General features: G+C 59.1%; 1 protein-coding gene across 6 annotated transcripts in view; it reads right to left on the bottom strand.

Annotated features, from left to right (window-relative positions):
- Positions 1–12,143, bottom strand: part of PIP5K1C (phosphatidylinositol-4-phosphate 5-kinase type 1 gamma) — a 52,374-nt gene that overhangs the window by 12,420 nt on the left and 27,811 nt on the right. For all 6 annotated transcript variants that reach the window (XM_045830909.1, XM_045830911.1, XM_045830913.1 and 3 more), the window contains exons 4-11: positions 10,515–10,645; positions 9,647–9,764; positions 8,913–9,065; positions 7,263–7,562; positions 5,997–6,202; positions 4,138–4,221; positions 2,273–2,321; positions 807–891 (exon numbers count right to left, since the gene is read on the bottom strand). In XM_045830909.1, coding sequence (XP_045686865.1) covers positions 807–891; positions 2,273–2,321; positions 4,138–4,221; positions 5,997–6,202; positions 7,263–7,562; positions 8,913–9,065; positions 9,647–9,764; positions 10,515–10,645 — 1,126 coding nt within the window. The remainder of the gene's footprint in view (positions 1–806; positions 892–2,272; positions 2,322–4,137; positions 4,222–5,996; positions 6,203–7,262; positions 7,563–8,912; positions 9,066–9,646; positions 9,765–10,514; positions 10,646–12,143) is intronic.

Below are 12,143 nucleotides of genomic sequence, written 5' to 3'. Positions count from 1 at the left end.
TGTCAATGTTCCCACCAGTGGGTTTCAAGCTACTGACTGCACATCACAGAACGTGGAGCTGTCTTGGCTCTGTGAGCCAGCTCCAGGTGACTGGGGCTGGCTAGCAGCCCATGGAGGCCTGGTCCGGGGTGGGAGAGCACCCCACAGGGTTCGAGACCTGGGGAGCAGGGCACACACAGACACTTACTGAGTCCTTACTACGTAACACACCGTCAAGCTAGACACTGGGGACACAGTGACAAAGGCCAACAAGTACCTTGCATTTTGGAGGAGGGGGGCTGGGGGGGCAAACAACAGACACACAGACATGTTGGGAAAAAGACTCTTTCGCGTGGCACATGGGATCCCAGCCTGGGGTGTGCACCGGGTCTGGGCCTCTGGAGGCCAGTGCACATCAGGGACCTCCCGAGACCACCCCCGGGGCAAGGGCCACTACCGTGCACCCCGTACCCTCCCTGACACGTCTGGTTAGGTGACGACTGTCTCAGGGCCCAGCAAAGCCCACGTCCTTGGCGACAGAGGGAAGCTGTGGGCAGCCCCGCTGGCTGCTGGAGCAAGGCCAAGCCCGCCTGTCTCTGTGAAGCACGTGTGGCCCTCACAGCTTCTGTCCACTAGGGGCCGGGGCCCATGCCCTCCACTGGCCCAAGGTCACACAGGCAGCACAAGACAAAGCCAGGGCTCGGACTTGGATGTGGCACGGCCGCCCGACAGAAGGGGGCGTGCTAGTTGACCCCGCTGGGGGCCGGCCGCCAGCCCTCCTCTCCTCGCCCCAGGTCGCTCCCACCCACGAGGCCAGGGCAACTCACAGGAGTTCTTTCGAAAAACCGTGTTGCTCATGAACTTGAAGAAACGCTCGGCATAGAAGCTGGGCCGGTGGACAGAGACGGTGTCCTGGGAAGAAATGTGGAGGCCCGAGGGCAAGTAGAGGCGTGAGCACAGGGCTCCCTGTGTCCCAGGGGACAGCCCAGGACAGGCCACTGTGGGGGTCAGCCCAGGACAGGCCACTGTGGGGGTGCCACCTCCTCTGTGGAGGGGGCCACAGCACAGGGCTTCATGGAGCGGGCCCAGGGATCAGGTAACAGTGGCAGAGAGATTTTTACATTATAACTCCATTTAATTTTTTGAGCCGTGTGAATGAAATAACAATTCAAAGAAGTAAACAAATAAATTATCAAAAAAAGGAACTGGAGGGATCCTCTACAGCAGGGGCTGGCAGAGCACGGCCCAACACCTGCTCTGTAAGTAAAGTTTTACTGGCACACGGCTGTGCCCGCTCCAAGGGCAGAGCCGGTCAGCTGTGACAAGAGAAGGCTGGTGTCCTCAGTGCCATGCAGGCCCAGCTGTCCCAGCACTCACTGCCAGGGGGCCCTGGGCAGTGCACTGCCCCTCCTGCCCTCCTGGAAGTCGTTTCCTTATGTGAGCAATAGGGTGGGTGGGCGGCTGCTGTGCTCACCAGGATTTACACAAGGCAGGGAGCCAGCACACTGTAGGTGCTCAGTAATTGCTGGGCCCTAAAGCAGACTCCTTGCTGCTCCCCAGGATCCAGTTCCCTTGCCTTCTGCAGCAGTCTCCCCCTCCGCACTGGGGCCACTGGGGCCGGGCCACTCTCTGGGGGTTGGGGCTGTCCTGGGCACTGTGGGGTGTTGAGTAGCATCCCCGGCCCCCACCCAGTCCAGTGTTCTTCCCCTGTAGTAACAGAACAGACCCTGTCTAGATACATGGCCTCCTAGAACGAAAACTACATTTCCCATCCTCCCTGTGCTGAGCGTGGCCACGTGACCATGGCTGAGGGTGAGCTAGCCTCGACAGGGAGTCCCTCAGCTCTTAGAGGGAAGGGCATGCCCCCTCCCCTGGCTGCTTCTCAGCACCTCCCTCTGGCTGGAGTGTGACTTGGGACCCACTGCCTGGGCCAGGGGCCAAGGGTACGGCCTGGGAGTGTGTGGCAACAAACAGAAGGAATCTGGGCCCTTCTGCTCACAGCTGGATGGCTACTTTGATCAAGATCTGGGGCCCCCCTGGGCAGACACAAATCTTATTTTGGGGTTATGGCCAGCTGGCCTTGATGGCTCTCCTGTCCACTGTGGGTTGGTAACACCACAAAACAGTCTCCTGCCTGGTCGCAGGGCCGCCTCCACTGGACAGCCACTCCAGGAAGGGGAGACATGACTCTCAGCTCTTTTTAGCACCTGTGCCTGACCCAGGGAGATGGCCACTGCATTTGTGAACTGAAAGACGGGATGAAGGAATGAGTGAGTGAGTGAATGACGCTCACCCCATCGTGGACAAGAGCCTTCCAGGTATGTTCCAGCTTCTTAATGAACCTGCAGAGGAAAAGCACCAAATGTCAGCCAAATCTTCAGGTCCAGGAGTTCTTTACCAGGACAATCCTGTCCCCCGGGGACGCTGGACAATGTTTGGGGGGACATTTGTGGTCATCGTGACTACAGGTGCCCCTGGAATTGAGCAGGTGAAGAAGCTCTGGTTTAGAGAAACCGAGGCTGCCTGCTGCATCAGCTGGAGGCCACCACCCTCCTTCCTGTCTTCCCTCCTCGCCCCCTGCTCAGCCTGCCAGCAGCTCCCACTACCTCTGACGTGGAGGATGGAGTGGGAAGGCCACGGTGCTTGGCCCTCCGTGGGGGACAGACAGCTAGCGCCTCCTGGAGCCCACCTCTCCTCTCTCCTCCTGGCCTAGGCCGAGCCTGGCTCCTCTCTGCTAGAGTCAGTGCCGTGTGCAGTGGCCCCCAGCCAGGACCCTGCAACACACCTGGGCTGGGGACAACGTTGTCTCCCCCAGGTAGCCTTCCTGGACTCCTCTCATCTGTGGGAGGGATGAATCCCTCCTTTGGCGCACACCCCCTTAAGACACTCCTACCCCCACTCGCTGCTGTCAGGTACCACCCCCTCTCAGCCCTGCCCGGGGCCGAGGCAGAAACCATGGCCGGCTGCTCTGAAAGGCGCCTAGCCCTGCTCTAAGCTGAGGGACCTGCAGGGACCAGGATGGCCCTCTGGTGGAGAAAACCACGGCATGAAAAGTTGGTGGGCAGGCACTGATTTTTCACACAGTAAGTCTATACTTACGGGTTCTGAGACTTGAACAGAAATTTGAACAGAAACAATGTATAACGACATCAGCTTTATAGCAGTCTAACTGATAAGAACAAGAGTTACATGCCTAGGCATCTCAGCAATGGTAAAATGCAAGAATTGTTCAAGGACCTGCTGTATTTAACAAAGAGAAACGTACAAAGAAGAGAAACCCCCCATGCCAGGTGGGTTTCTTGGAGTGGTGTGGATGGGACACATGGACTGCTGCTCCTACAACCCATAATGCTTGCATTATGTGTAATAGGCATAGACTGCTCTCACAATAAAAATCTAATGATAGCCCTGGCTGGTGTGGCTCAGCGGATTGAGCGCCAGCCTGCGAACCAAAGGGTCGATGGTTTGATCCCCAGTCAGGGTACGTCCTTGGGCTACAGGCCAGGTCCCTAGTAGGCGGCACACAAGAGGCAACCACACACTGATGGTTCTCTCCCTCACTTTCTCCTTCCCTTCCCCTCTCACTAAAAATAAATAAAAATTTAAAAAAATCTAATGACAATTTTAAAGTGTCCCCTGCAGAAAGCTCACAGAGAACAAGGCATGAACAATGGGGCTGCCTGTCACCCCAGCTTTAAGCTCCAAGGAAAGCTTGGGCATCTGCTCCTTCAGGTTTTGCCACATTCGTGTCCACACTGGAGACCACAGGGCATGTGGCACCAGCCACATGTATTTCTTCATGTGGGGACTTTCCAGAGACGCCACTCTTCACAGCGATGGGGCATCTCTGTCTTGCTCTCATTAGCCCAGAATGTGACACGCTACGTGCTCAACAGGCAGGGCTGGGTGGGAGACCAGCTGGCAACACCCCGCCCACCCCCATGCCTTGCGCCAGCCTTGACCTGTCTCCAACGTCACTGGGTCCCTGGGACGAATCGAGATTCCGGGGGTGTATTCACTGGGTTGGGGACCGAATGTCTCCCTTTAGGGCTTGGGTGGGCAGCCAAGCAGGAGCCTTCCAGAAGGCTAAGAGAGACTTGCAAGCAGACAGAGCCTGGCTTCCCAGGGCAAGTACGTCCTCGGGGGCGAGGGACCCACCTGTAGGACTGCAGGATGTCGATGATCCCAATGTGTAGAAGCAGGCGTTCCCCTCGGCCGTTCACAGCAGGGATCCCACCCATCCTGGAGAGAGAAGAGCCCAGAACGCCATCACCCACGCAGCCCAGCAGGGGACCGGGGACTGACCCACCCTGCTGGGGGCCCGCTCCCAGTCTGGGACTTGGGGGGAGGCAAGGATGGAGGGAGAGAGGAGCAGGCAGGACTGAAGGAGCCTGGGGCTCAAGAATCCACATGCCCCCTGCAGGTGGCAGCTGGGCTGGACCTTCAGAGTGGGTCCTGGCATGGGATGGAGCAGCTTCCCCAGCTAGCTCACCAGTTCAACGCTGGAGGCCCAAGGGTGTTGAGGGGTCACAGCTACAAGGCCCAGGTGCACACACACGTACACATGCACAAATATGCAGATACACGCACACTCAGTACATTCACATGCACTCGAGCAACTTGCACACATATGCACACACACACATAATTGTGCACACACAGGTACACTTAGTGCACACACATACTCCCAGGCAGGGCCGTGAGGCCTCTTGGGTGCAATCTAGGGAGTTAATTACCTCACGCAGCCCCAGCCTGCACATGCCCAGCCCAGCTGGTTAATGAGGTTACACGATGCAGCAGCTGTCCTGAAGCCACCGTGACCCCAAACCCATGAACCCGAGGCCCTGCGCACTGCACTCCATGCACCGCTAGGCTCACCTGCACGCCCTGCCATCCCCCGCCAGGCCCTGTGCCGATCCTACAAATATGCCAGGACGGTCTGAAGTCAGGGCCTGCTGCACAGGGCCTTTGCACATGCCGCCCCCTCCCATCTTGCCCCACTAGTAGCCCTGAGCCTGGTTCCTCCTCTGCCTTCCGAGTCTGGGGGCCTAGGGCAGTGGCTGGGCTGGGGTCAAGCCTGGGCCCCACGACCAGCTGGCTGTGCACATAGGACAGCACACAGGACACCTGATCTCCTTTCTCCAGATAAAAATGGGGGGTGACACCCTCCTCCTCCAGGGCCCCCGTACAGACAGAACAGGGCAACATAAGTAGCGAGTCCAGCTGGTTCTCAGCATGGCCAGTGCATGGTGATGAGGGGCAATCTTGACCCATCTGTAGAAGCAGTTCTCACCCAGAAGACTCTGCCCCAAGGGACACTGGGACATCTGTGGTCATCACAACTGGGGATGCTCCTAGCATCAAGTGGGTAGGGGCCAGGGATGCTGCTCAGCACCCCAGAGTGCCCCCCACAGAGAATAAGGCCCCAGTGTTCCCAGTGCCGAGGGAGGGGCACGTGCCCTGCGTCTGTCTCCCTGGCCAACCCTGTGCCCCAGGGCAGGACTGGGTTGGGAGGCCAAGGCTCAGTGAGTGCGGTCAGAGGCACGCTCCTCTCTCTGGCCTCGTCAACTGGGATGGCCGCCATTCACCTTTGAGGAAGCCACACTCCCAGTCCCGCCCCTTGGGGGGTTCCGGGTTAGGCATCCTGCTGTAAGAGGGCTCCCGCACCCTGGCCACCTCTATCTCCTGTGCCGCCTTCCAATACCCGTCCAGTTGTGCTCCATGCGGTGCAGCCCAGCAGGAGGGAGGGGGCCTCCGTTTCCCACGTGGCTGGCCAACGCCTCCACCCACCGATTACTCTGCCACAGCCGTGCGCCGTCCGCACGACCTTCGTGAGGCCCGGTGGGCAGATGCTGCTGTCCCTGCGACAAACCAGAAACTGGCCGCACACGGGTTTCTGGCTTCATTTGCTTTCTCGTTGCTTGCCTTCCATGCCAACTCCCCTGCCTTTGTTCACGCCTGGCAGGAGCGTGTGGGCAGAAACCAGAACCGGAAGCCCCGGCAGCCCCAGCACCTACGTGTCATCCGTCTCGATGGCCTCCCCACACGCAGCGCCGCCCTGGATGGATTCCATGGCTGTGGAGTAAAGAGCCTTCTGGCCTAGCGGCCGCTTTTCATCCGCTGTGCTCTGGGCACCCTCGGCCTGCCGCTCCCGCTCCTGCTGGTCGATGTTATGCACGCCCAGAAGCAGGCTGTAGTCCATGATCTTGAAGCTCTCTAGCACCTGCCCAGTGTGTGTAGGGGAGTGGGTCAGGAGACGCACGCCCTGTCCCCACTCCCCCTCCCTTAAACCTGGTGGTGACCCCAAGCTGCACACTGCACCGATGTCCACTCAGTCCTCATAGCCACGCAGGGAGACCCTGTCACTATCCCTATTTCACAGATAAGGACACTGAGGGGTGCAAGGCCAGGCTGTGCAGCAGGGAGATGGGGGCAGAACTGGGACCGGGTCCTGCTGGGTGGCCTAGGGCATGGTGTGTTGCTCTAGGCCACGCTGCCTCTCGGGGCCAGGACAGAAGTTTCCTCCCCCAAGACAGAGCAGCTGGCTCTGTACTCCTGCTTCCTTGGCGCCAGCAGAGGAGCATGGGTGCTGTGGGTGTGACGCTCTCTCCAGGCCCCATGGTGGAGCCCAGGCCCAAGACCACCCAGGTTCCAGGGATGAGCTCCCAGAAGCTGAAAGGCCCTGAGACATCTAAGCAGTTTTCTGGTGACATTGTGTCAGGTTTTCCAAGGAGTCTGTGAGCTGAGGGCAGTGGGCTGAGGGGCCAGAGACCCAGACCAGCCCGACAGGCTGGGGACCCAGCACAGGGACACCCCTGGCCAGGCCTCTGCTTCCACATCGCTGGAGAGGGGAGTGGCCTGACCTTCCAGGCTGCAGGGGCCAGACGGAGACTGCAAGGGCTTGTGAAGCGCTCTTTATCCCTAAAAAGCACCTAACCATGGAAGAGGCCACATGGAGCTAGTGTATGCTGTGAGGGCAGGGGGCGGCTCAGACCCGAGGCACCCTTTGTTAAGGGGCGTGAGAGTGTTGGGCTGCCTCCGCGGGTTTGGGCTCCATGGCAGGAGCACAGCCTCTTCAGGATACAGGGACAAAGGAGTGCTGGAACCCGGTGCCAGGCTGCACTAGCTTTCACCAGCATCCCAGTTCACTGGGGGGAAAACTGAGGCTCGGAGAGGGGAGCGCCCCCAGCAGCCCTGCCCTTAACTGGCCACACTTGCCCAGGCAAGGGGGCCCGTCTGGCCCAGAGCCCCTCTGTGCAGCGGGGCTGGCGCCAGAGGCTCACCAGACAGTCCCGCTGCAGCGTCTTGACGAGCGCAGAGAAGGTGTCCGCGTCAAGCAGGAGCCCCTCTGGCATGTCCTGGATGAAGTCCAAGTCCTTATAGGTGGGGCTGCTCTTCTCCCGTTCCTTCTTGCTGGCCCGCCGCTTGTACGTGGAGCCCTTGAGGTCGAACTTGAGGTGCATCTTGACCATGCGCGGCAGGATGTTGTTCATGACCACCACGCGGATGTTCTTGCCCCCCGACTGCACGCAGTACAGCCCGTAGAACTTGGGCAGCAGTGTCCGCGGGTTCTGGTTGAGGTTCTGGGGGGAGTGGGGCGAGGGTCAACGGGCAGCAGCCAGGGCGCCACACTCTGCCTGAGAGCCACTCCCACACCCGCCGGCCTCGCACGTAGCCGCTCAGATCTCAGGCCAGAGGCCCCCCCCTCAGGAGGGCCCATGACCCCTCCCCAGCACCCCACTTTACACCAGCCAGTTTAATCCTGATTCTCCAGGAGGGTCTGTTTCTACAGAGCCAGGCCCAGAGTCATGGCCTTTTTTTGATAAAGAACCCCGTGGGACACTCCCAAGGTGTGTGGGCCCAACTTCCCACCAGGCCGGATCAGGTGTCCCTCTTCCCCAGCCTGCCCCGGGGGGGAACATGCGGGGCAGGGCCTCGGGGCATGCCCAGGGCAGGGGTTGGCGAAGTCCAGCCTAAGCACCAACTTCTTCCAGCTGCTCGTTCTCATACTAAAAATGGTTTTATGTGGAAGAAGAGTTAAAAAAAAAAAAAGACAAGAAAACCAGCATGTGTGACATATGAAAACTTCAGTGAATCCACACTTCAGTGCCCACAGATGAAGCTCTGCCAGCACGGGGCCCACCCGGCCCCCGGGTGCGTCTGCATGAGCTGCATGGCGGGGCTGAGCTGCAGGGACAGCCTGTTCACGCGCGGGGCTGTCTGGCTCCGTACAGGAGTCTGTTGACCCCTGATCTAGGGGAGCCAGGTGCTCCCAAGATCACACACAGTGGATGATGGACACCCTAAGAGGAGATGGCCATAACCTGGGCAGAGCACCCAGAGGGGCCCAACCCCGTGCCCACCAGCTTGGGCCCAGCGAGGCAGACAGCACTCAGGGGGGGCAGCTGAGTATAAAGACCTCCAGGGGCCTGACATGCCCTTTTGGGTCTGGAGTCACACCAGAATAGGGCGCCCGAGCAGCTGGTCTTTTCTGAGGTGCCAGCTGGTGGTCTGGTCCCTATTCTCCCGTGTCTCTGAGCCACCAAACGCTGAGACACTCAGCCCATGAGCCACGATTTCCAGACCCACGACGAAGGGACGTCAGTGGGGTGGAGGGCGGCGAGCCAGGGCCTAAACAGAGATTCCTGCTGCAAGTGTGGGGACACCGCCCAGAGAGGATGGTGGGGTGAAGCCCCATGGTCACAGGAAGACTTCTCACGGCCACCGAGAGGGTGGGTGGTGCCCTCGGAACCTTGGGGGCTTGTCTGCCAGGGCCCTGAAGCCCACGCTCTTGCATGTCTGTGAAAAGCAGCAGAGCGGAACGTGCCGGGAGGAGGAAGGACATGAGGACAGGGGAGGTAGACAGGGGCTGGAAGGAAGCCCAGGGCACTGCCCCGCACCCCTGGGACCTTCCAGGAACCCATGGCCCCTACCATGTAGTAGCCGGGCAGCAGCTTCTGCAGGAACTCCGCCTCCTTGTGCATCACAGTCTTGATGATGAACTCGTCGTCGCTGGTGACGTAGAAGAGGGAGCCGCTGGCACCAGGGTTGGAGAGCTCAATCAGGGGCTCGTTGCACAGCGAGTACTGGAAGGGGGTGGTGAGTGGGTTGGGCAGGTCCCGTCTGTGACGAGCTCCCAGGAGACAGAGACATCTGCTTTGCTGGCAGGCTCTCCCCTCCCTCCCATGTGGAAGGAAAGGAGGCCCCACGCCACAGCCAGCAAGGAACTCAGTCTGCCAATGACAACAGGGGCTTGGGTTTGGGCCCCTCCCCGGTCTAGTCTTGAGTGAGACCCCGGCTGCTGCCCACCTTCTTGATTACAACCCTGAGCAAAGCACGCGGCTAAACTGTACCCAATTCTTTTAAAAGATTTTATTTATTTATTTTTAGAGAGAGGGGAAAGGATGGAGGAGAGGGGGGAGAAGCATCAACTGGTTGTCCCTCATGCACACCCTGACCAGGAGTGAACCCACAACACAGGCGTGTGCCCCGACTGGGAACCAAACAGGTGACCTTTCGCATTGTGGGACAACACCCAAAGCGCTGAGCCAGTCAGGGCTGACCCAATCCTTGCTCCACAGAAACTGTGAGGTTACAGCCGGGTGGTGTTTGAGCTACTGACTCTCTGCTAACTTGTTATAAAGCAACAACTGACCAATACACCTACCAAGTAATCATCTGGCCGGATCCCAAAGAGTTCCCGGAAGTAGCGGAAGGCGACAGGTGCGTAGGTCTTGAACCTGAAGTCCTGAAAGTGGTGGGCGGGCGTGAGGTTGCTGCCCTCGCTGTGGAGGAAGGAGGGAGGAAAGCCTGTAATGGATGGTGCCTCCAGGAGCTGAGCTCCGCAGCCTTCCCTAAGTGGCTGATATGAAAGGCAGCTTGAGACTCCCAATGGGACCGACGGCTGTGGCTCCCAGTATCCACTCTCCCTTCCTTCATCAGCAACAGAGTCCACAATGTGGGCTGAGCGCATGACCACCCACAGTAAGACCTCTGTCCAGCCTCTCTTGCAGCTAGGTGTGGTCAAGTGATTGTACCCGACCAGTGAGCTGCGCGTGGAGCAGAAACGACGTGTGTCATTTCCTGGTCGTGCCCCAAAGGAGAGGGACATGTACTCCCCCTCCCCTTCTCTTCCTGCTATTGGCATGCAGGCGTGATGGCAGGAGCCTGGGCAACCTGGGACTGTTGCTAGAACAGCCGCACAGTGAGGGCGGTGGAGCAACCAGAAGGAGCCCAGGGCCCCGTGTTCAGCCCAGGACTGCCTACCAGTTTTCCTGTGTGTGAGAGAAAGAGAGAAGAACAAACATCCACCTTTTCCCCCGTATTTTTTTAAAAAACCACTATTACACTGGCTCTCTCTGATTCAGCAGCAAATTAATATCCTAACAGACCCCGAGTCAGGCCTCAAAGTCCCGCAGACGCCAGTAAAGGCTTGTGCCGTCTGCCGCAGAGAAGGGAGCGCAGGTAACAGAGGGCTGCTCTGCTCGACGGTGTGCTGTTGGGCGATGTGCTGGAGGCGTGGAGGCCGGGCCTACCTGGGGAAGAAGATGCTCTCCACCACGTAGAAGTCCTGCATGAGCACATCGCGCTCTGGCTTGGAGCTCAGGTTGCCCACGGTGTAGCCAATGCCCAGCTGGATGGCCCCCTTCAGGGTGGAAGACGTGGTCTGGGGGGAAACGCAGCCACTTCAAGACCTGCCCGAGGGCCAGCCCCTACCCCACCCGGGGCCCCAGGGTGCCTACTAGCACTTGGCGGGGACTTTCAGGCCTTGGGTAGGTGCTTGGCCTGCACAACCACCCAGCAAAGAAGTGGCTTGTCCGAGAGTCCAGCACCACCTCGTGTGACTCCAAGGCCAATTTTCAATCAAGATTCTAGAACATTCCAACATCTCAAAACTGCCCTGATGCAACAGGAGTCTGTCCACCATCAGGGCTTTTTGGGGATGGGGAGACACAACTTACAGAGTGACACCTGAACTTCGTTCCCACAGACCTGGGTTCCTTCCACCCACTTTCAAGATGACTCACACTGCCATGGTCAGAGAGGACACTGCCTCCCCGTGCCTAGTTTCCCCACCAGTAGCCAGGAATGGAGACGACAATGTGCTAGCTCATGTTGGTGGCCGGACCCAAGGCTGCCCAAGCCTGAGAAGCACCCGCTGTTTGTGCTTCTCTCATCGCCGCGGCTCACGCTGTCGCTGTGAGCTCTACGCAGCGCTGGGAAGACGCCTCAGCCCTCAGTCTCCAACTCTGGGCCCAGTGCCCCATCTGGGTGCCTGCAGCAGGGGGGCGGGAGCTAGCCTCTGCCCCCGAGCAAGCCTGTGCTCCTGTGCGAGGCCCTGGCAGCCTGCAGTCGCCTCTTCCCCTGAACCCCTCGCCGGGGGGGCCTGTGCTGCCCGCCCTCCACACTCAACTCCCTCACACCACTGAGCACACGGCTCTTGAGGGGAGACACACGAATGGTCAACGAGCACAAGAGAAGGTGATGACCACCATCAGCCATCAGGAAAATGCAAATCAAAGCCACACTGAGATTCCGTGTCACTCGCACCAGGACGGGAGTGATCAAAACGACAGACACGTGCTGGTGAGGACGGGAGAAGCTGGAACGCTCGTGCACAGCTGGTAGGAGCGGAAATGGGGCAGCCGCTGCAGGGAACAGTTCCTCAAATGGTTCCACAGAGTTTCCATATGACCCAGCAACCCCACTGCTAGGTGTGTGCCCCAAAGAGGTAAGAGCACGTCTACAAAAACCTGCACACAAATTTTCACAACAACGTGATTCCTAAGAACCCCAGAGTGGAAACAAACCAGGTGTCCACACACCCACACATGGACCATCCCTCAGCCAGGCCAAGGAGCGAAGCTCTGACACCTGCTACAGCGCGGACGGACCTCGGGCACACGATGCTCAGTGAGAGAAGCCAGACACAAAGGCCACACCGTGTGTGCTTCCATTTATGTGAAGTGTCCAGCACAGGTAACTTCCGGAACAGGCACATCCACAGAGACAGAAGTGGGTTCACATTTGCCGGGACTGGCGGGGGGGAGGAGGACAGGGTGTCGTCTTGAGGGGACAGAAACAGTCTAAAGTTGACTGTGGATGGCCGCACAACTCGGTGGACACCCAGAAACCGCCTGATTGTGCACTTCAGGAGGGGAAAT

Source organism: Phyllostomus hastatus, unplaced genomic scaffold (assembly GCF_019186645.2).
Source record: "Phyllostomus hastatus isolate PE091 unplaced genomic scaffold, TTU_PhHast_1.1 phas_contig_159, whole genome shotgun sequence".
In the NCBI taxonomy this organism is placed as follows: domain Eukaryota; kingdom Metazoa; phylum Chordata; class Mammalia; order Chiroptera; family Phyllostomidae; genus Phyllostomus; species Phyllostomus hastatus.
The sequence above is the reverse complement of the archived record's forward strand: the minus strand, read 5'-3'. Positions and strand labels throughout refer to the sequence as shown.